The sequence below is a fragment of the Seriola aureovittata genome, chromosome 19 (assembly GCF_021018895.1).
Source record: "Seriola aureovittata isolate HTS-2021-v1 ecotype China chromosome 19, ASM2101889v1, whole genome shotgun sequence".
NCBI classification, from domain to species: domain Eukaryota; kingdom Metazoa; phylum Chordata; class Actinopteri; order Carangiformes; family Carangidae; genus Seriola; species Seriola aureovittata.
Window position 1 is genome coordinate 12,505,020 of NC_079382.1, and position 23,502 is coordinate 12,528,521.

General features: G+C 39.9%; 3 protein-coding genes across 14 annotated transcripts in view; 1 reads left to right on the forward strand and 2 right to left on the reverse strand.

Annotated features, from left to right (window-relative positions):
* nhsl1b (NHS-like 1b) overlaps positions 1–2,862 on the forward strand; it is a 105,231-nt gene extending 102,369 nt beyond the window's left edge. For all 9 annotated transcript variants that reach the window (XM_056405738.1, XM_056405739.1, XM_056405740.1 and 6 more), the window contains one exon: positions 172–2,862. In XM_056405738.1, coding sequence (XP_056261713.1) covers positions 172–841 — 670 coding nt within the window. In that variant the 3' untranslated portion in view covers positions 842–2,862. The remainder of the gene's footprint in view (positions 1–171) is intronic.
* hebp2 (heme binding protein 2) lies at positions 2,417–9,749 on the reverse strand. Of its 2 annotated transcripts, none has more exons than XM_056405752.1 (5): positions 9,515–9,749; positions 9,134–9,263; positions 8,119–8,254; positions 7,297–7,378; positions 2,417–7,032 (listed from the first exon to the last, which is right to left on the reverse strand). In XM_056405752.1, exons 1-5 carry the CDS (start codon positions 9,565–9,567, stop codon positions 6,846–6,848), a joined length of 588 nt encoding a protein of 195 aa, XP_056261727.1. In that variant the 5' UTR covers positions 9,568–9,749; the 3' UTR covers positions 2,417–6,845. The 2 variants fall into 2 exon arrangements, with proteins under 2 accessions (XP_056261727.1, XP_056261726.1); XM_056405751.1 differs by having other exon boundaries at positions 7,297–7,477; positions 9,515–9,698.
* A 66-nt stretch (positions 9,750–9,815) lies between these two features.
* Positions 9,816–20,931, reverse strand: cmtr1 (cap methyltransferase 1). Of its 3 annotated transcripts, XM_056405750.1 has the most exons (25): positions 20,746–20,931; positions 20,532–20,597; positions 19,310–19,408; positions 18,692–18,846; positions 18,359–18,517; positions 18,101–18,193; positions 17,905–17,976; positions 17,453–17,547; positions 16,907–16,979; positions 16,592–16,790; positions 16,391–16,509; positions 16,110–16,206; positions 15,755–15,887; positions 14,902–15,081; positions 14,759–14,815; positions 14,574–14,631; positions 14,363–14,431; positions 13,902–14,033; positions 13,324–13,449; positions 12,921–13,012; positions 12,662–12,730; positions 12,471–12,518; positions 12,187–12,299; positions 11,897–12,005; positions 9,816–11,737 (listed from the first exon to the last, which is right to left on the reverse strand). In XM_056405750.1, the coding sequence occupies exons 3-25, from the start codon at positions 19,401–19,403 to the stop codon at positions 11,602–11,604; spliced, it is 2,478 nt and encodes an 825-aa protein (XP_056261725.1). In that variant the 5' UTR covers positions 19,404–19,408; positions 20,532–20,597; positions 20,746–20,931; the 3' UTR covers positions 9,816–11,601. The 3 variants fall into 3 exon arrangements, with proteins under 3 accessions (XP_056261725.1, XP_056261723.1, XP_056261722.1); XM_056405748.1 differs by lacking the exon at positions 20,532–20,597; XM_056405747.1 differs by having other exon boundaries at positions 20,532–20,931.
* Positions 20,932–23,502: the final 2,571 nt, after the last annotated feature.

The window sequence follows — 23,502 nt, forward strand, 5'->3', positions numbered from 1 at the left end:
CTGCCCCCAACTCTTACATTTCTTCCTCTATTTGCTCCTCTGTCAAATCCACATTCAGTTGCCCTTAAGTTATTTTACTCTTTACAAATAAATTAACCTTGCTTGCACTCACTCACGCTGCAGAATTTCTAGGAACATGTCATTAATCTGGTGATCCATATCTCACCCTAGGTCGAAGCGCAAGGTCCTGGGTCGCAAGGAGTCTGAGGAGGACAAGTCCCGGGGTGGGAGCAACCCACATTCTCCACCCGTCACCCCAACAGGCCAGTCTCCAGGGACGGTGTCCTCTCTGCCCCGGCAGATGGGCTCCATCCAGCGCAACCTCCGCAAGTCCTCCACCAGCAGCGACACATTTAAGGCCCTTCTCCTCAAGAAGGGCAGCCGCTCTGAGACCAGCTTCAGGATGTCGGCTGCTGAGATGCTTCGCTCCACTGACCCTCGCTTCCAGAGAACACGCTCTGAGTCAGCATTAGACCCCCCTGCTGCATCGCCCTCCTCCCCGACAGCACCGCACAGCCCATGTGGCTCCCCCGGTCGTGGTAAACGGGCAACAGATGAGTGGACCCGCTATGAGGCCTTGGCTCTGTCCTCACCAACTTCACCATCCTTTTCAATGAGTGGGTTTAAGTATGGGCGCTCTCGCACACCGCCCTCTGCTGCTAGCAGCAAATACAACGCACGCAGTCGAATCCTCAGCAGCCCAATGACAGTTATCTGCGAGCGCGAGGGGGAGTTAGCTGAGAGCGAGTATGGAGACACTACAGAAAGTCCGTCTGGACCCACAGTCCAGACTCTCCCTCTGCTCAAAGACTCCAATGGCACTTTCTCTGAAGAGAGCTGAAGTTAAAGAGCAAGGACTGCCCCTTCGATTCAGGGAGCTGAACTCATTCGTCGTAACCAGGCAGGGGGCAGGAAGAAGAGCCAATAGAAGAGACACCTTCCTGAGCCCCGCCCCCTCTGCGCTGCCCCTAAGGGAGTGGACATGTCAGGTCCTGGTGTGAGGGCAGAGGTCACCCCATCATGGACTCAGCTGAACTTAGTCTGAAGTGGAGAACTGGTTGTGCTTCAGCTTTTCAAAACTCTCCTGATTCTCATTCTCCTTCGTTTGGTGACTCACCCTCTGTGTTAAAAGAATAGTGTTTCTTTTACGCCTGGTGTTCTTAGTTTGTTTTCTGTTTGTTTTGCTGTTTTTTTTTTTTTTTTTTTACTTTACCCTGTCCTTAACATGCAGGAACCCTTTAGTTTCTTTGAAGGACAAGGTTCAGATGGCAAATTAAGGTGAATCGAAGGAATCGAAAAGTCACAAGTTGTTTGCTTAACTTTACTGCTGTGGTGCTACGTAGCTAGGCAGTTGGAAAGAGTGGGATGTAAAGGTGTGCCGGACGCTCGCCTCGTGAATCTTCTAAGCTTCTGCTTCTCTCCTGTTGGCTCTGGGAAGTGTTTTGAGAGCGCCACGGCCTGCGAATGTTGCCTTCAGACAGCTCTTTATGTTGTGGAAAGAACTCGAGGACGTGGCACAGCAGACACCTCCACGGTACAACTTCAGTTACGGTTATCACCAGGTTTTTTGCTTTCTGCTCTTATGGTTCGGTGGTGTAGTTTGCAGAGCTGGGGTGTATTCAGAGGTCCACAGAAAGTGCAGAGGGCTCAGTGCTGCCAGCTAGTGACGGGCAGGAAGTGGAAAATGGTTGGGGGTACGAAGGCTCAGCCAAAACACTACTCTATGAAAAAGGCTCATAAAACCTCTATTAATTAACTTTTAGTTTATAGATTTTGCACTGTGCATAGGTCTTTTCTTTGTTTGTGATTTAAAGAAAGTATGTTTTAAAGATTGTTTTAATAAACAAGTGATGTCAAGACTTGTGTTTTGGGAGTTAAGAATAAATCTATAAATGTAAAGCCGGAAATGATAAAAAGCTTGTTTTACTGTCCGGGTCTTTTAGTGAGAATGTTGGTTACCAAAGAGCTGAAAAAATTAAGCGTAGCTGGCCGTTAATCTGGACGTGAACACAATCAAAGAGTGACCACTTGTCTGACACCACATGCAAATGGTCCAACCATTAAGTTTGCAGAGACCTACTAGAACCTTTTTAAGGCTTAAATGATTTCTATAATGACGTTGACCTTTCTGCTAAGTTTATCCCTTTGCAGTTTTATATGGTTCTGTATGTAAATACATAGAGAAATTAGTTTTAAGTAACAGTTTGACTTATTTTCAAAGAATTTGTACATTTTTAGAGCTCTGTGTTTGCTGGAAGGGAGTGGTTTCCTTTTTGTAGATTATTTATTTTCACATAGCAGGGTTGCAGTATGGTAAACTGTCAAGCAGGGTGATGGAGGCACAGGGAAGAAGGGTTAGGAGGAACAAGAGCCACATTTACTCCACTGATCCAACCAGTTCATTTCTTTCTTTTAAAAAAAAAAAAGGTGCTTCAAAAATCGAATAATGTCAATATTTATGCTTCAGCCTTCTACTGCCCTTAATCTTGAGTCATGCAAACCACACACTGGTGCTCACAGCTGAGTAAATGTGGTCTCTTCAGAGACATGAACTGAGGTGACAGGCTCGAGACGTCATAACCTCCTAACAGCCATAACACCCTGTGGTTTAATCACCTGTGACCAAAGTGTGTCTCGCCCCCCAGCTCCCGCCTGACCATGATTGAGCACTTGGGGCCGGGGCTCATCTCATGACAGGAAACGTCTCAATCTCAGAGAGCTTGTGAAAAAGACGAGAGGACAGAAGAGGAAGTCGTGAAGTAGTGGGAGTGGAGCTGAAGGCGGGCTGCTAACGCTCTTGTGTATGTCTGTGTAATAAAAAACAACAAAAAAAACAAAAAAAAACAAGGTGATATTTAAAGAGCCAGGTCTCTGTGTCATTTCTCTCCCTCTGAGTGATTCACGGCCATCTGCCCACCCAACACCCCAAATCACCGCCTCATTAGCGCCATCGCCATGGCATCCACACTCGTCCGTCATCTGGAAAACTCCAGAGGCCATCGGTTACCCCGCCTCCCCCCTGCAGGGTCATCAGTTATGTCTCCATCTGGACATCCTATTAGGACACATACTGAATCAAAGGCTCAGCCCATAATAGACCTTTCCACTGCTGCACAGTTGATCAGTCGTGACTATTTGACTTACACATTCCCTTCAGTACCATGCTGTCATTTCAAGCCCTCAGCACATTGAGCATTCATTCCCAAGAGCACAGAAACACTGACAGCCTTTTAATGTTTTCCCTCCACCCTCCTATTTAGCAGAGTCACCTGGCCTCCGACGCTCACCAATACCGTGTCCATCTGGCTGTGACACAGAAATCAATACAAACTCCAAGCATAATCACACTATTGACACTCCAGTGCTTTTCCCCTTTCCTCTTATATACAAGACCCTCTGTACAGTGCTCTTACAAGACACAGGTGCATGAAGTGACAAATGAAACTGATCAACCATATTGACTTGAACACAGTAGATGGCAAGGAACAGAATAGTTATCAACTGCGTTTCAGTGCCTGAAGAGCCTTTGTAGAATGACTCAGCCTGATCAACGGGAACGGCTCCGAATATTCAGCCATAAAAAGCAAAATACAGTATTTACAATTTGACACACGTGCTGGGGCAAAATAGAGGAGTGACTGTTCACTTAGGCTTTTAAAAAAAGGACAGTATCAGTAGCTTTGCATGTTTTGGTCCCTTAATGAAGAATAACATTTGACATTACCGACAACCCATTTCAAAAACATCTTTCAATACCAGTGCACTATTTAAAAAATAAATAAATAATAATAATTCAACATGCAAAGGCTCTGCCTAAAACAGGTCCATCATTCTGTCACAGGAAACTTTTAGTCACCTTGCATAAAAATGCAGCTGTGAATATGGGGCTGTTTTAAAATGTTTCCTTGCTGATGCATTCAGGGAAGCTCCAACTCTCAGTCAGCTAAAGTAAAGTGTCAAACATGGCATTATGAAAACAGTAATGTAAATTAAATTTAATGTCTCTCCAAACTTAGACGTCAGATTTTTGCCTGAATGTTTTTTTTTTGACCGTATGTCACAAGTTGCATTTGTCTATTAGTTGAGATCACTTTAATTCAGAGAGAGACATGATTGATTTGTTATCAGTGAATAGTTTAAAAGACCTGCAGATGAAAAACTTGCCAGTATTTCAGAATCAAATTTGCAGAAAGTGTAATAATTTTGTAACAAAAAGGTTTTTTTTCCTCTGATCAATTTGCGATTCCTCGTGTGTGTGTATAAATACACACACACACACACACAGAGTTGTGATTACTTAAGTTCAGTATCAAATCTCTCAACTCTTTAAACGTTTATAATCTTAAATAGAGCTGCAACAATAAATCAATTAATTGATCAAATAATTCATGAACTATCCTTAACTGAGTCATTTTTCAACTAAAATGTCAAACTGTTAAAGGTTTCAGCTTCTGAAACATGATGATTTGCTGGTATTCTCTGTCATGAAAGGAAATTAAATATATTTGGCTTTTGGACTGTTGGAAGAAAAAAACATCACCTTTCACAAGATATTCAAGACACCACTTTGGGCTCTTTCATAAACTAAATAATTAACTGAGAAAGTAATAGTCAGATGAACCGAAAGAAAATTGTTTTTTGCAGCCCTGATACTCACAGTGGACTAAAATGTCTGGATGGAATAACTACAATATTAAAACCTGCTTTGGAAAACAGTTGCCAACAATGTAAATTTAACACACATGCAAAGGAGACAACCACTCACACATTCTCTGACTCCCACGGTTTTGGCAATATAAAGTCTCCAGTCTCTCTAATTTGCAATATGGGATGTGGGAAGAAACTGGAGCCTTAAAAAAAAAAAAAAAAAAAAAAAACTGCCTAAAATGTACCACTGCTCATTACTGCACATTAATTTTTACTAAGTTAATCTCTGTCACCAGAAAATGAGTTTTGTCAGTGAAGTATTTTTACACCCTGTCCTCTACATCAGCTCAAGGTTTCCACCAGGTTGGAGGGGCTAGATAAAATTAAAATACGCGACTGTGGTATTTGGAATAAAACAGAGAGTCTCATTATACATTTCCTCTCCGCAGCGATGTTTCACCTCAGTGAGCATGGCCAATGAGATCGATCTGACTGCTGAACAACAGACGACGGTGGAGAGCGTATACGTGTCATTTGTCAGATGTCGGTTCTGCCGAGTGTCTGAACATGATATTGGGAACAATTCTGCCACAAATAAAACGAATGACTCAGCAAACATGGACGACGACGAGAGCACGGGAAAGGAGAAGGTGAGAGAGGATAGAGGGTGAAGTCAACTGTGGCGAGGATTTCATCTGACTGATAAAAGGTCATGACCATCAGAGTGTGGAGGACGGTCTGAATTGTATAACATACGGATCAGATAAACAACTCAGGAAGAAGTTTTGTGGAAAATTTTTTTTTTTTTTTTTTAAATCCCATCACGGAATAGGGATGACAAAAACATAATTACACAGTTGAGATGGAGGTAATAAATTATCAGAGTAATCGATCATTTGATGATGAGTTATATTTATTATTTATGAGATACTAAATTTAACATTCTTTCACATTATTTAGAAGCAACTAATATTTCCCATGATTCACATATCAGTGCAGTGCTTAAGTCTTCTTTCCCATGACAAGAACCATGTCGTATCCCTTCTTCAACATTAAAAACACAATTTCTACTACATCAGGAGCTAAAAATATAAAGATTGATTTAATGTATAAAAAATGGCATAATGTTTGTTAGCTTGCAACTGTCGCTCTTTGCCGATGTCTTACACCCACAAGGCACCAAAGAAATGTTGGTAGATCAGAGCCAGGTAACTACACACTCATTAATTCATCACAGACATGTTTGCTGCAAATAAAAATGATAGATGACTGGTCTAGATTAACAGTGACTCAGCCGTTCATCATAACAGGTGTGATAGCGGTGACAGCTAGGTGAGGTGTAGGATCCGATAAACTGACATCTACCAACATTTTGTCAGGCAGAGCCACCTTCCCACAAAGAGCACGTTTCGCAAATTTTGCCTATGTTGCTCGCAATGCTCACAGGCCCACATGTACGTTAAACGTCACTGAAATCATTCCCTCTCTTCATAAGAAGAGATTGACCAATAATAGCTTTAATGTACACATAGGCATGTAAGTAGTGCATTACAAAAGATGAAAAATGTGAACTTATCCTTTATTTTTACATCTTGCAGACTCTTGTTACATTGTTTTAAATAAAAATATTTACCATATAACTGAATTTTCAAGTATTTTTTTCCCCTTTGAGAATCTCTGAATAAATAAAAGTTAGCAATGTGCACAAAAAAAAAAAAAAAGCTGAAAATTAGTGTGTTTTCAACAAGTCATTCATTAAAAGAGGCACTTAAGGTTTTTGTCCTAATGAAATGCACCAAGAGGGACATGTCCTCTGACTACTTGGCTCCCTCTGCTGGAAATATTGTTCCACTGTGGCCATTTGGTTAATGGATGCTAGATGATGGCCTGTTAGAGCGCACTTTACTATGCGTTTGGTCACTTTTTCCAGACTTACAATGAGTCTAATTCAGTAACTTTTAGTCAAAGCATTCACTGCATAACTTACTCAGTCAGAAAAGTAAAAAGATATTCAACAGTACTTGTTAATGTGACCTTTAAAGTTAATTCATCATACTTCATTGAAAAGCGCTGTAAAACTGAAATTTATCATGTGTTGTGAGATGATCATGTAAAAGTCTAGTATTTTTAAGTTGCAGTAGGCCGGATGCTGTGTGTGTGTGTGTGTGTGTGCGTGCGTGTGTGACCTTTAAAACTCTCTACTGCTCGTGTTCCTTCTTGAGGACCCAGACCTCGTTCCTGCGGTTGGTCAGTTTGAAGGGGCTGTCGTAGCCGACTGTGTAGAACGGCTTGTCGACGTATGGGACGACGTCCCTCTGCAGGCTCTCCAGAAGTTTCAGCAGCTCTTCACGCTTCATATTCTCATTGGAGAAACCACCGTATGTCCTGGAAGAATAAAGTCTTAATTTTACCAATTCTCTTTGGAAATGTACTTTTTTGTTTTGGTATCTGCAATCATTTGGAAGATTTGTAAAAAAAAAAAATGTAATAAAATAAAAGAGGAAAATGCAATTATAATGAACTTACAAAAACAATAATAATAATAATAATAATAATATTAATAACAACAACAAGCAAACACTTTTACACATTATCATCTTGAATTAGCATTGAAACCTATAATCTGTTAATGATTAGGTTTTACTCTACCTGATATAAGCTGTGAACTCTTTCCTGTTCTCCACAAACACCTCCGGGTCACTAGGCTCCGGGGGACTGGCCTGATGCTCCTCTGGGATGTAGAAGGATACAGTGAAGTGAGATTCACATGCAGGGCCGGCTCCAGGGTCGACACGGCACGTCACAGGGGCCGTCATTTCCACTTTGACCTCTGAAGTAAAAATTGCATTTAAAAAAAAAAAAAAAAAAAAAAAGGACAAAAAAAAACAAAAAAACAGCAGCACACACACAAATCTGACAGGCATTAAACAAACTAGCTATATACGATATTTATTCTGATTGGTCTTATGAGTAACCAGCTCAAGTAAGATAACATTTCCTAGTCAAACCCTCAGTTGCCAGGTGACATCAAAACCTCAGCACATAATGACACATGAACAGATGGTTGACATATTAGCACAATGTGTGGCACATGTAGCAAATTAAACACCATGATTACAGATCTCACACTCCTAACACTGCAGACCTCACTAGTCAACAGCACAAACTGTATGTATTCTCATAAATAATGCTGCCATAAACTGCTGAGTAAGACAGAGGCAGCGGTGCTGTTACAAACTGCTGAGCGAGCACTAAAGTGAACTTCCTCTTGCAATTATTCACCAGCTCCCTTGTCTTGAGATGAAATTATCCATAACTTCATTCTGTATCTTCTGAACATCGTTTACTTGACTGATTGTGTTTAATCGAGTTTCATTTTCACTTGACACTTCACAACAACACAAACTAAAAGCATCACAAACAACAGAATGAAGAATATTACATTTTAGAGATAAATTTCTTCAAACTCACTGTTTTGATTGTTGCCCTGGATGTAACGGAAGAGCCTGCGGAAGCCAGTGTTCATGGCTGCATCCAGTTGCATCCCACTCAGAGAGGTGCTCACCCACTTGGTGGCATGGTAGGTGCGGATTTCATAGTCTTCTCCCTGGAAAACAGACACACACACACACTCAATATAGTTGCAAATCATTACTGGTTTTATTACATTATTTATTTCTGTTGAAATGAATCACACTATTTTTCTATTGAACTCTATTACTCCAAGACATGCATTCAACTGTGTTCCTTCTGGATCACATGCAAAAATATCTGAGGGGTCACAGCTCACAATAAACCTTTAAATTAGACATCAGAAGTTATCTGGAAGAGTCATTACAAGAATTGATAACAAGGTTATCTACAGAATTCATCTGTCGCTGGATTTTTGAGCAACTTCCCACATGTTGTAAAATGCAGTTTGACAATGCAACTCACAGAGTCATTTCTCAAACACATTTGAAACTGAGTCACCGCAGATCACACATATATAGAAGACAGACATCGAAGAAGGACAACATGCTTAGGGAAAAGGTAAAATGTATGTTGATGTATTAGATTCCTTGATTTAGTTGGAGGCAGAGTGTATCAGAAGGAAGGAAGGTCATGTGTGGCCAGATAGGAGAGCTTTGCACAGTAATTTCTAGTTTATATATGTACACAATTTTGCTTCATCCAGACATTTGTCTTTACTGTACATTTCCACAACTAGTTTATATTAAAAAAAAAAAAAAGGTGCTTACTGTGAATATTGGATATACCTACACATTGACACTAGTGAAGCTGGTGTTTTTCTCATTTATTTATTTATTTATAACCTCAGTTATGAGAAAAGAGTAGAATCAACTTTGAGAAAGATGTCGATTATTTTTCTGATCTTAATTCACTACACTCTTTTGTCCCATGATAGCGTGACAAACAGAAGATTCAGAAGGCCGAAGGTTAAGTGTCGTTTTCATTTTACAAGGTATCCTGGCAAAACATTTACCTTTTTCTCCTCTGCTGTGAATTTGGGATTCTGCAGTCCACTTGAGAAGAGAGCTTGTCCCACAGCTTTCAGCATGACGTGTGAGCAGGTGTCAAAACTCCCTTTAACATCGAGTGACGTTTTCCAACCACTGCAAAGTACCGTATGTACAATTATATAATGTAAAACCCAACACAGGTGAATAACCTGCCATATCAAGTCAAATGACACTAGTGATGTATCCAAATGTATCTTATCTTATAAAAACAACCATGATTAGTCAAATATTAATACTTAGCGAAGTAATTCTTCACCGTCTAACTTAAACACCTTTATTTGAACACATCTGACATCTTGCAAGTTGTAAACTTACAGAAATGAGACAGAAAAAGACATAATTACCTGAACATTAATCGCAGCTGTGACCGTGTGAAGCGCGCTTGTAATGTTTTCATAACGTCGCTTCCGGTTATATAAGGCTGAAATCTGATTGGCTGAGCGAGTTTGGGTTTCAAAATAAGAGCCCAATGTTGGCTGCTGACGTCACTGTGTAAATGAAGAGAGGAAATTTCAAATGTGGCCTCAATTAAACTTAGTTTGGGTGAATGTGGGATTCCTTACACTCCTGTAACAAAATGATGCAGGAAACACAGATACGTGATAGTAACTAAAGGATCAAAAAACACACAAAAAACAATGTCTGGACTGTTTGGAGGGAGTATTTTTAAGACAAAATATTGTAAAGATGATTGCAAATATCTGTAAAAGATTTAACCAGTCTCAGTAACAACAACAAGTTATTACACATTTAAAAAATGAACAGACAGTAATGAACAAACGAACAGTTCTGCATTTTGGGAAGGTTGAAACGCTCCCTGGCAGAGCAAACATATTCAGCAGCCGGTTAGCTTAGCATAAGGTCAAGACACCATGGCTATATGAACAGCTTGCCGAATCCATCAATGTTTAAATGAGATCATATAAATCAATGACATAATCATCATGGCTGGATTACCAACTGGGCAAAGTGGGAAAATGGCCCAGAGATCTCCAGGGGCCCCAAAAACCAGGTTCAGTGTCTGTCAGTTGCTTTTTGGTAATTTGATTATTTTAAAGATTGATTTGGGAATTTGCACATCTGAAGTACAACACAAACTAAATCCTGCATTATTACGTAAACTTGTGAACATATCTTCAGTATTTTACTTGAGCTCACATGGTGCATTTTCATAAATAAGGTAGTATTTTATCAAATCAGTGCAAACTGGCCAGCACAAAACCCGGGACAGGTAGTACTCCAATACAGTGGTTGGTTTCTAGATCTAAAGCTGCCGTTTATACTTTGCTGTGTCCACTGTAGCTGTCATGGTCATTACTCAGACAATAGCCTAAATCAAATTTCACCAGGCATTTGAGAGTATGTTCTGGGTTGAGCACCTCCCATTTATTTACTATATTATTATTTACATCAAAGGATTGATAGCGAACTTTACAAGAGAAAAATAACTCATTTGCAGCATTTAAGAAACACACAGTCCAGGCGATATTAGGCACAATCACAAAGAGGTGTCAAGGGAGAAACAACCTAAAAACTAAGACACCTTCCAGATTTTGAACACTCACGCCATGACAGATCAGGTATGAATGGGAGAAAGATGCTACATCTCTAAGTGATATGAAAGTCGAAATGATGCTGAGGATAATTTAGAGCACTATCAATGTGTTTGTTGTATTCAGGCATCAGCTACAGATCTGCAGGAGCAACAACAAGGAGCCTGTGTGTAAGACTTGGCGCACAGATGCTCGTCTCTACAGAGATGAAAAGACGAGCAGTTCTGTTTAAAGCAGATGCAGAGCAAGGCAAGGATGTGTATACAGATGTGGATGCAGTTACCCTACCTATCATTCTTAACATGGTGTATGCAAACACACATAAGCATGGCATGGACAAGGAACCATAAAAACTAGATCTACGGGGACATGCAATTCAATGTAGAGACAATGGCAGCAGCTTTTTGTCTTCATATTGTCCTATGAGGTGAATCTTATTCATTAGAATTAATAGAGCCAAGGGCAGTGGAAAAGGCAGAAAGACAGAGTGGTTTGTCAAAGTGTCCGTTGCTTACGAGGAATCCAAATGACACTGCTACAAATAGCAGCAAACAAAACAAACAAGACTTTCAGCTCCAGAACTCAGTTACAACCTGATAACAATTTCTCTAAGCAACGTAATAAGGAGGAACTAGAGGACCTTCGGAAATGGTCTAACAGTTTATCAATTGATATTAAGAGGACAATAAAAACAGGGATTCATAAACACATAATTTCAATCAGCTGTTAAGTGTTTTTGATAACCCTCCTTTCATTATCAAAATAAAATATTAAGTAATAAATTGCATTATAACATTTCTGTGGCTCTATGTCCTCCATGATTTAGTGCATTCTGTATTCAGGTTGTAGCTGGTGAAGCTCTGGGCTCGGAGAGAGTTTCAGGGCTGGTAGTTCTGGTGGATGAAGGACAAAACATCGTCTTTGGACAGTTTCTCAGGATCCACCCGGGTCTGAGAATCGTGAACTATGACCCCGTCCACCCAGGCCCAGAAGAGACGCTCAGAGTGGCAGACACTGAGGATGAAGACAAATTCATCACGGCTACCGAAAGATATTTCAAGGTTGTATTGTAAACTATTCTTCCACCACCACAACAATTTGATACAATAAGTGAATAAATGCAAATAATTAAACTCACTTAGTTTGAACATAAATAGAGAGGGCAGTACTTACTGAAAGGGAGCAGCAGAGTTTGTTGGCATTTCATAGGTGGATTCCTTGGTGATCTTATTATAGAAGAACTTCATCTTGGAGTTCTTACTGTATGCCATCGTCCACGGCTCTAAAAGGCGGAGAGGAAGGAGCGGAAGAGATAGTTTTCAGTTATTAACAGCATAAAAACCACAAGTAAATGACTTTAGACAAGGTCACTCGAAGCAGAATTTAAGTGCCGATTTCTGAAACCGAGCTGCAGCACAAGCATGCTCAGACACACACACACACACACACACACATATACTAACCATTGACAGTCTTAATGATGTAGAGGCCTGTGGGAAGGAAGTGTCGGTCATCTCTGCCGGTGTAAGACAGACGAGGGACTCCTCCTGAACTCTTTGTTACCTTCATCTCTAGTCTGGATGAGGAAAACCAGAAAATTACAAATTAAAATGTTTTTTTTTTTGACATTTTGTTTTTCAAAGGAGACAACAAATGTAACCTTGACCTTTGAAAAACCTTGACACTTAGGAAAAAAATATTATATTTAACTTAATAGTTGAGTGATGAGAGACCTGTCTTTTCTCACCTGACAAAGATTTTCTCCATTTCCTCCAGCCTGTACACCTCCTTCACTCTGTTTGGGAAAGACAGTGAAATAATGCGAAAATGTTTTATATACAGAGTTCTCATACTGCCCCACCAAGGAAAATAAAATCCCAGCACATAAATTACAAAGCTGCATTCAGAAGTAATGGTTGAATTGCTTTAAATTAATACCTGATAGGGTTCATGTCTGGTCTACTTGGTTTGGCTACCGCCTTCACAAACTTCTCAGCCATCTGGATCCTGGATATACAATGGTCATTATTTAGTAAAGTATAGAGGACTGCAACTCCAACTTGCATGTACAGAAATAGCTACAAACAGTGATTATAAAGGCTGACACTGGGTATATGACATTAGTGTTTTGGTGAGTATGATTAAGATCAGACATGGTGCCATAAATGTTTGATCCAGAATCACCACACTGTCCTACCGTTGGTTGAAATGCTGATCTCTTACATCAGTGCCGTTGATTATTAGTGCATCCATTACATGAACTGCGTTGATTCTACGCTGAGCTTTTCCCTATGGACGAAATACACACACATGTAAAACCAAATGTATAAGCAGCAGTTAAGATCCAAATCCTCTAAATTTAGCTCTAATTCTTTAAATCATGTTTTGGAGGGAAAAAAAACAATAATGACCACACACTATTTGATAAATGAGCCCTGCTGTAATTGAAATGGTCAAAGGCAATATATAACAAACAGCAAAATTGTTTTATCATTAGTTTATCATTTAAGCTATAATAAAAATTGAGTCAGTCATAAAGAGTTCGATATACTAGCTCCCATATTGCATCAGCTTAGCCCTTAAACTCTCCAGTGTCTGACCTCGCCCTTCAGCTCTTGGACGATCTCCACACTTAGAAGTGTATCTCTTGGCAGCTCCAGCTTGAAATTTTCCAGTTTCCTCCAGCGCACAGGCATCTTCCCATCCCACGTGTATTTCTGAGACTTCTACACAAGTTAAGTGGAATTGGAGAGAACAGATAAGATGAAAACAGGTTCAAACACAGGTTATTGTGCACAGAAACAGAGAAGTCTCTCTGGCAATCACCACTATCCCTCTACATAGAGAATAAAGACATTGGGAGTGAATGGATCTACCTGTCCGCTCTTTGTTTTAAACTTTTCCAGAAGAAATGGAAACAATTTTGCACATAAAAAGCTTAACTAGCCCAGGTGTTCCATTACTGCTTGTAATAATATACTAATAGTAGCAGAGCAGAAGGACGCTATCAGACATCAAATGAAGAAAATCATGAAAAAAGACATTTTATTTATTCCAATATATATTTATTCCAAGAGGGTAAAGAAAGAGGATTTTGCAAGTTGTGGGAAAAGCATACTACTTCACCGCAGTTGGACAAAACACAAATACAAGACCGACACTGTCTCTTACGACTCACCCCCAATGCTAGAAGAAAGATCTGCTCTCCACCTCCCACAATGCACCTGTGGTCCAGGATATGACGCAACTTCTCGAGTGTGGTGGAGTTGAGAGGTGTGAGCTTGCACTGTAACGACTCCACATCTGAATTCTGAGGTGCAACAGACACAAGGAGAGTTGGTGATGGAGAGCAGACGATGAGACAAATTCAACATTTTCAAGAAGTCCACTTATGACAGTGTTTGTAATTATCAGACTTAATGATTATCATGCCCAAACAGGATTTTTCTCTTCATTATTTTTTCGCTTTTTAAGTCTATATGAAAAGGTCAAAGTGTAAATTGTGCAGTTGTATATGGTCTCAGATATGCAGATTACACACAAATTACCCTCCTCAAAAACACAGAAAAAACTTGTGCACATGTATCCGCATTGTATTTTGCCAGTACGTTTTCTTTAATCCCAGATTTATTAACTGACCTTGACCAGCTCGTAGAATTTTGACCTTGGGTCTGAGGAAGCAGGAGTGACCCTGGCCTTGTCTGGGACCTGGAAATAGACAAAAAAAACTATTTATAGGTGGAATAACATAGAATGAAATTGTATTATTAAACAAAAACTCTATTATTTGTATTAGATCTGTAATAGTCCAGCTCCAGTGTAGTACAAATATCATAGATTCTCATCTCACCCCCCAGAGCTTCAGGCACTCCTTCCTGATGTCGGCTTGTTTCGGCTCTGCCAGAGTCCTAGAGACATCAGCACAGTCACACAGTTAAACACCACATAAACACCATGACACACATTCAGATATTCTGGTGTAGAGGTTGATGGGTAGATGAGTAGAGATGAACGGGTGCAAGAACGATTACTCACGGTTCTACGACGAAAGCGTGGATTTTGGCCAAGGCCTTGATCTGGACTACACAGAGTCTGCAGGGAGAGCTAATTCAGTTTCTTTCAGTCATGCAGTATGGAATGAAAAATTACAGACTTTACTGGATATCATGCACCTCTACCTCTCATTGGAGTTGACCATAAACTGATAGAAATCAGTGTCTTCCTTGATGATGCTCAGTGGAACCACTTCTGTAACATCTCTATCTGTGTTCCTCAGCTGGTTCAGTTTCAGGTTGACTCTGAACATGTATTCCCTGACAGCATCTGAACCGGGCTTCAGACCACGGCACACTATGTACCTGAGGGGGCAATGAGTCAGAAGAGATTTACAGATGCAAGAATTTTCTGTACAAATTTTCTTTTCTAAATCTAAATCAAAAATTGGATCCAGACAACAGAGACTGTCCTATTTCTTCTAACTGAGACGTTGCACAGTTGATTTATTTATAATTTTGAGTATAGTTAGTATAATAAAATATTTTCCTCATCCCGGAAGTGACATATCCAATCTCAAGAACAAAATATCAAGGTTTCTTCCAACCAGTCATGTGCTAGGACTCAATAAAAATTACAAATTACACTTTGAGATTGGTACCAAACACATGCCATCCAGATAAAACTTCTGTTTTGTGACAGTTTTTTAAATCTTTTTCCCAGTACAAGCACCACAAACTCCCGACTGAGGCAGAGTAAAACACTGGGTATAATGGAAAATATTTAGAGGCAATCTCCAGTATGAGATCTGATGACGTGTTGACAACCCAGAGTCAATGGGTTTTCCACTACTTTATACTGAAACTTGTTACCCACAAGCTCTTTTTTTGTAGTCTTTCTGGCAGTTGGTTTGGACAATGTGCAAAACTGCACTGTGTCAATACTCAGTTAAAATATAATAATAACCAACCTGCCCTGCATGAAAACCAAATCCAGAGATCTTTTTGCACAAGTAGGTACACACAGACACAGACCCACCTCTCAGAGTTGGCAGGCCTGCTTGTGACAGGTTTGAAGAGAGAGATCCTGTCAAAGCAGAGGTAGACCAGGTAGACCAAACCCACACTGAAGGGAGTGAAGAGGTCAAAAGTCTTACAGACGAAATGGCCGCCTGAAGAAGACAAATAGCATCAGTATGATTAATCTGGACCCTGATATGCAGTACATGTGCACAAGAGTACATAACATGAATGTGACAAAGGTATATCGAGACTGAACATGATGTCCCACTTTTTTAAAGGAAATTTAGAAACATCAGCAGCTGTCCAGAGAAATAAGAACCACTCACGGACAGCTATGCAGACTGACTACGTGACTTCATGCACACACACACCTGTCCTGAGTGTAGAGATGGCAGTGAGGAACTGACAGAGCAGCAGCTGTTTGCTCAGGATCTCCTGGATATTTTCCTGGCCTTCCACAGAGAAACCCTACCAGAGACAGAGACAGTCACTAAGCCAAAACTTATTTAATCACTAAACAGAAAGGTCAAGGCTCAAAGCTCAAGCTCGTTGTAACTTTATCTGTGAACTCATCCTCTGTTTGATATGTAAAATTTAGATTTTTTCGCAGTGGCTACCATGGTGTAAAAAAATGAATATGTGGAATAGTCACCCCATCTGCCATGAGGAAGTGCAGCCCTCTTCTCTCTGTACTCTCCAGGACAAAGTTTCGAAAGGCAGTCATGTTTTCTGGTCGAGTGATGTCGCCATCTCCATCCACCCCTCCCTCACCTGGGACATACAGAGGTCAAGCTTTCACTGAATCATTCATCAGACATCTCCTGAGTGTGATGTGCAGCTTTTGTTACCGTACCATAATATGGCTCAAACAGCTCACTCGGCGCTGCATAGAAATCTTCCAGCTTGAAGTCACAGGGTCCTTTCAGTGTCATGCCAAAGCCCTTCGCATGCCAACGTCTCTTCCACAGTATGTACTCTGAAAAGCCTCCAGGCCCAGCACAGACATCACCAAAGTACAGAAGCTCACCCTCACGGTCCTTTGTCAGAGGTTTCTACATAATGAGAGTGGGCAAAGACATCAGCTCATCATCTGTTTAAATGCGCCTGTGTGTCCAGATCCAACAAAAGTTCAACAACCACATATCAGCAGTTACTGTGACCCTCTCACCCCTTGTGAATCCTTTGGGTTGGTGAACATATAGTCGAAGCAGTGGTCGATGTTCGCCATTTTCATAGCTGCTCTAAATACAGAAAACATATAAAACAATTTGTCATCATATTTAAGGATTGGAACTCCACAGAGTACTCATTAGAAATTTAAGTAAACTGCTGCAAGCTTATTTATCTGGAGTACTAGGAATGTGAATTAAGTTCCCAAATAACATCCCAAAAAGTTCTTGGTATCTGTGTGGCCCATTTTTCGAAAAGGCAGAAATGAATCATATAGTGTATTAATTAAATTTGCTCTGTAAATCACAGATTTGATATCATTCACAAATAACATAAATCATCAACACACACACAGCAACGTTTGATTTCATCATTCAAAAGCAGCCTCTAACCTGTAAAAGGCTGAAGCCCTGCCTCTCTGTAACCAATTTTTCAATACGCGCAAAAGTAATTAAATTGAATAAAACAAAAGAGCAAATTATTTATGAAATATTATTTCACATTGTTAATTTGTCACATTTGTAGTAACTATCTAAAGACTGACCTGTTGAGGAAGATACCTCCTCTGATCGTCTCATAAGGGTTGGAGCGTGTCCGAGCTCGCCTCATCTCCTCGCCCTCCAGGTCATCAAACACTGACTGAACATCAGACAGACACTGTGGTTACACAACTCAGGAATATTCCAAAGTACTGTATTATGATTTGGCTCCATTAAGAATAGAATGTAATTCACAGAGCTTCACATAAATAAAAATTCTATGTTACTACCAATCACCATTAGACTATAGACCTAAATGCACAGGTGAGTACAGCACACATGTAAGATTTAAAGTAATTTTTAATGATGCAATTAGAAACCAATCTTAATGTCTATATCAACTGCTGGGGTGTCTCAATATAGATTCTGTTATTCTATATTTATCTGTAAAATTTAAAGAAAAAATGTATTCAAATTAAACATAAGTGAACAGCAGGTGTTTTACATTATAACTCACCTTGCACCTTAGAAGGGTGTGCAGAAGAGCTTCAGTGCAAAACTCTGTCTCATCTTCAATCTTGAGTTTTCTCTGTAAGCGGTTCAAAACAAGACTTTGTTGTATGTGCATGTATCATGCAAAAGAATAAGCAGGAATGAACCTTTTGTAATAATCAGGTATATGTCTAAGTGAGTGTCCCTGTGTTTTTATTTACATCTCCCTGAATCATCCAGTCCCTCAGCTCATCTGTATCCGGGGTCTCTGTGGTGCATTCTGGGAACCAGTCTACCTTCTCTACAGCACTGGGCTGGTCAGTCAGACAGGAGAAGAGACAGAGGAGAGACAAACAAAGATCATTTCAACAGGTACAACTGACGCTTGATTCCAGAATGGTATTTCAAACCTAAAATCATGACACTAACTCAAGACACTTCATCAAAAGATGACACAGTTATTATTTACTGATGTGTACCTCTGGTTCATCACGCCAGTCGACATTGAGCTCCCCTTGGAAGCCCTGCAGTGTAAGGCCGAGACCCCTTCTACCTCGCTGTGTAGAGGCCTCCACAATCTCCTTGCGTCCCTGTCCAAACTTCCCCAGACCCTCGCCCTCACGAAAACCCATCTTGGCCTAGAGGTGTAAGAGGTAACCGACAAGGGAGTTAGGAAAAAACAGTGGAAAACTTTGTATTAGTTATGAATACTTTGCTAAATAACCATTTTCAAAACCTATCAAATACGATAACAGACTCTGAAAGAGTTAACTGTGAAACATATTGTGTTAGTGAGGTTTTCAATACATTACCATGAGTTTTTGTGACACACTGTTGTACATAGAGAATTTTGAGGCGGCCTGTGTGGGGGTATCTGCATCTGCAGCATCAAAGGATGACATGGAGGACATGGAGAACCCAGGTCTCTGTTGCTCCTGGTCACTGAGGGAGTCATTTTGGCTCGAGTCTGGACAGCAGAAAACCACACACACACACAAACAGACAGGTACAAACCATTCACTTATAAAAAAGAAAAAGAACAGACGGATAAACCAAAATATACACACAAACCAATCTCAACAATAACAGTGATTAATACCTGATTTAACAGCCTTGATCACAAGGACAATTATAACCATCAAATCACTCAACATTACAATCTTGTACTGAACTTAGTTCTCAATTAGATGAAATCACAACCTTGGTGATTCCTCTGGGATTCAACAGTACTTGGAAAAGACCCTCAGTGGAGGACAAAAATTATTATATTATAAATTATTCTTCAAAGTAGCAAAATATATCTCCATTGACTGACTTGAAAATCAAGTAATCTAAAGTGACCCTAATCACAGTATGGAGTAGCATATAATCTTATAACAATAAATTCCTCTCTAAGCCATTGTTTAGAAGGGACAAATTAATTTATCTACCTTGTCTGGATAGTTCTGACTCGTCATCTGAGCTGCTATCATCACGACGCCTCTTTGTCCCCTGCAGTGCTGTTGCTTCAGCTCTCCTCTTCATTTTGGCTGAAATAGAGCAGAGAGGACAATAAGAATAAGATACTCTGTCTGATGGAAGAGGTGCAATAGCACACAGTGGATGTAAAAGAACACCAAGGACTGTGACAGAAGTACCCCACCGTGTGTTAAGATAATTTTGAATAAATTGAAATAGAAAAGAGCAGATTCTACTTTGTGTAATGACGATGCATGTATGAGAGGAAGCCATAAGCATTGTGACATATAATGCTGAAACCTAAACAATTAATCAATTAATTGATGTGTGGACTGAAAATCTAAATTTAGAAAGCGAGCTGCATGCATATCGCGCATGATATTCATAAAGTCAAAATGCAAAACATTTGCTGGATTCAAACGAGAAATGTTGCTTACGTTGCCTCATTTTCTTAAAGCATTAATGCTTTTAAACTGTTTTAACACATCACTTGAGGCTTACATTTTAATTAGCATTTGACCTTCCAAAATAAGCAATTTACAGAGACAATAAATGAGAGAGACACCCAATGTTAGTTGTTGATCTAATAGAAGGCATACTAACTTTACAATTTTTCATACAAATTAATGCTCAATATGTAACTAACATGCATGAAGACAAAAAAAAAATCAAGATCAGAGAGGACAGAACTGGTAAAAGTGATAATCATCTTATTGACAGTGAACGCCACAGCAGTGGACAATGCCACCAATAGTCTGCTCGTGAACGATTGGTTTACACTGAGCAAAGTAAACAAAGGTAGCTTATTAGCGTTTTCTTTGGTGTTTTGGGGTGTTCAAAATAATATTTAAGGAATTGTCAGGTAAACACCATGCAAAATATGTATGTTTGGATGTGAGAATTTTATTTTCTGTCATGATATCAGGTGTAGGGCAAAGTAGCACAGCCATGGAAAACTGATATTATCAACAAGTCTTCACGTAAACGCACATATAGACACCTCACTTGGTCATCCCCAGCCCCAGCGCCTTTCATGTACTAGCATTACATTTATGAGAAGCGTAAACTACGGCTGGTCAACAAAACATGGTTTTTAACAAGCAGTGTCTTGTTCCTCCACGTTGCCACAACTTGACGATAGAAAACGTCACAATATCGCAATCTGACAAACTTGCTGCAAATATGAACCGTTACCTCTTGGTTTTGTTGTAGCTAGCAGCGGTCAGCTATCAAAGTTAGGTAAAGTCGGCCCATGCCAATCTGCAAAATATGTTTTTTGTAGTGAAACACGGGTAAAGTAAACAGACTTGGCTGGTCAGAGTCAGTGTGGGAGTTTTCTGTGAAACGAAACTGCGCAGCTGTAACAGCCTTAGCTGTTAGCTTGCTATGTTAGCCAGCTAGTTTTTACCAGCTCAGACGGACAACTTCACTCTTCTGTGATGAGACAGCATCGACAGAGCGTTAATTCCACATATATGTCGAAATTTACTTCTTTGACTTTTATTTACTAAGAAACTTTGGTTATAAATAGACTGTTTTCGAAGTTTACATTAGCCCGCGTTCTGTTTTTAGAGCTTTCTGGGGTCCTTCTTCATCTGACAACACGCAGTAATGACGCGTGTGACGTAACGACTGTCTAGAGAAGTGCCTGTGTTTTATCCCCGTTTTACTTTATTTTATTAATTTACTGAACATATTTTGTATCCCGACCTGGGTTATCGATTGGGTTATAAACCGATGCAATGGCTTTGTGTTATCGATGAAATAAGGTAAAAAATGTTTCAAAGATAGCAGGACTTATCATTCATCCAGATAATTTGACTGTCTTGCAAAAGTGACTTTGGAAATACAAAATAATTGTGTTCTTTAACAGTAACAACACAAGATCTCCCTTCCATCTGACAAGTTTAAGCCCTTGCTTCTCCAGTTGAGTAATTTTAAACAGCATTATCTTGTTACACAGAAAGTTTATGATAAAATCTTTATGCCACATGCAGAATTTTCTGCTCTGACTCCCAACCAGTGTCATTAAAACAATAAAAAACTCTACTAAAAATAAAAAAAAACCTGTCATTACAGCTAAAGAAATTCCTTGATAAGTACAACTCAAACCAATGTGAACACAATAACTTGACTTGTGACTGTAGATAGCTTGAAGTCCTTGTTTTTGATGGGACATTCAAGGAATATGTGTTTTCTTGTGCCTAAGAATAACATAAGCTGAGACTAATTTACATAAAACTTTAATTGCATTGTTTTTTGAGTGATTAAGTGATTAGATTTTCCTCAAAGCAGTCTTGCATGTCTGTTAGATTGGGCTAATCCGTTCTTGGCATTTGAGTTAAGAGATCCTGACCTGTCTGTCAAAACAATTATTAGGCTGTTTCCAGTGGTACTTTACAATGGTTTAGGAGGTCTCTCTGCTCTCCTGTGAGAAAGACACTTAGGAACATGTCAGCATAACCGTTGTGGCTCCAGCCTGTTTGTACATTGAGTGAAAATAATTTTTTCTCCTACAGCTTAATGTATTATTTACTTGGTGTATTTTCAAAATGTGAGCGCTGAGCAGGGTACAGTGGATACTGTACAGCTAATAAGTTTCCATTAAATGTTCTTCCTATTGTAATACATCTTGAAACCTGTCACTGCATCGCATGCCTTCATTGATGAGTCTGTGAAATCCTTCTTAGAAGAAACAGTGTCAATTCCTTGTTTTCGTGACACCACAGAGATAAGCAGGGGAAGCAGATGAACTCTGCTTCCTGACAGTTATTGTTAGATGGATTTCAGAATATTGTACAAAATAATTGTAATCTGTATTAGAAACCAGGCTGTACATCAAAAGGATGCTGGAGATGGCTTCAAAGACACATCTTTATTTTGCCTTTATACAGATTCTGTAACACAAATTGTGTCAATAAAGCACACAGCTTTGTTTGGCTTCACCCCCCCAGGAGGTAACTGAATTATTTCGCTCCATTATCTTAAATCATTGTATACTGTAAATATTTATAATTATATATTAAGTTATATTTTTGTGCAATTAGCTGTGTAATTAGCTTTTTAATCGAATGTCCTGTTGCTTCTCAATGCATCTTCTACAATGGGCATTTTTGAAAAAGGGATGAATATACGACGGTCATCTGGTTATACAGAAAATGAATTAATAAATAACAACAAAACATCAATGTCTGGTAAGTTGAAGGCTTCAAACTTTCCATATATATGAATATGACTGAGTGTGTCTATATGTCCTCCCACACTCAGTGATAAGAGTGACGGCCAGTCAAGGATGTTTCCCTGCTCTTTATGCAGTGCCGGCTTGGAAAGGCTGCAACCTTCCAGCCATGGCCCTGAGGAGGAATAAGTTAAGTTTAGAACCGATATGAACTGATTATGGCTGAGATACTGTAAAAATTTGGCTGTATTAGGATTTCTGATTTTCTTCCGTTATGACTATAGGCGCCTGTGCAAGACTCTTGTTTACCACTGTTGCAATGCGATTTGCCTTTCAATTGTACCTGACTGTTAAACTGTGACCCCTGTCGACGTCATTACAGCGTTGCTTTGTCATCCGTTGATGGGGTTTCTTCCCTTGGTGGCCAATGGACTTGGAACATCTCGCACAGGTATATTAATCCACCACAGCTCCAGTGGCTCTGCTAATCCCCCACTGACACAAATGCCACACACGAAGACACACATTAACACAGTACAACACCATGTGACCAGCTTATGCAATAAAGCCAAGGCTTTATATACTACCTATAGGGACTGGACTCCCACAAGGGAGATCATCACAGTGCAGCTGTGTGTGGTGTGAGTTTATCTGAGTGAGGGAGTGAGGAGAGTGACTTCGGACATAAGGGAGAGCTGCTGCTGCTGCTGCTGCTGCTGCCACACTCGGCCTGGTGGAGAGGACCAAGGCCAAAGACACCCAGCGGGCGAGGGAGCAAAGGGATTCCCAGTGATAAAGTTGCCTAGCAGAAAGCCCCAGGGCTGGTTGCAGAGAGGGTTTTTGTGGTCTCAGCTGTGAAGCACTGGAGAGAACAACAACAATGTTTTTTCGCATCCCTCGGCTGACCCCTGGATATATTAGATACCTCCAGGTGCGTAAGATGCTCTAGGGCGATTTTCTTCTTTAGATAGATTAATGATTAGTCTT

What these genes read in the sequence shown, in the direction of transcription:
- hebp2 (XM_056405751.1), bottom strand. Translation starts at nt 9,567, where the DNA reads ATGAAAACATTACAAGCGCGCTTCACACGGTCACAGCTGCGATTAATG. An exon ending in TCACAGCAGAGGAGAAAAAG is followed by an intron (nt 8,255 to 9,133) that starts GTAAATGTTTTG and finishes TCTGTTTTCCAG; the next exon opens with GGAGAAGACTATGAAATCCG. An exon ending in CCAGGGCAACAATCAAAACA is followed by an intron (nt 7,478 to 8,118) that starts GTGAGTTTGAAG and finishes TTTTTACTTCAG; the next exon opens with AGGTCAAAGTGGAAATGACG.
- cmtr1 (XM_056405748.1), bottom strand. Translation starts at nt 19,403, where the DNA reads ATGAAGAGGAGAGCTGAAGCAACAGCACTGCAGGGGACAAAGAGGCGT. An exon ending in AGTGCCTGAAGCTCTGGGGG is followed by an intron (nt 14,432 to 14,573) that starts GTGAGATGAGAA and finishes GTCTATTTCCAG; the next exon opens with GTCCCAGACAAGGCCAGGGT. An exon ending in TCTTTCTTCTAGCATTGGGG is followed by an intron (nt 13,450 to 13,901) that starts GTGAGTCGTAAG and finishes TAACTTGTGTAG; the next exon opens with AAGTCTCAGAAATACACGTG.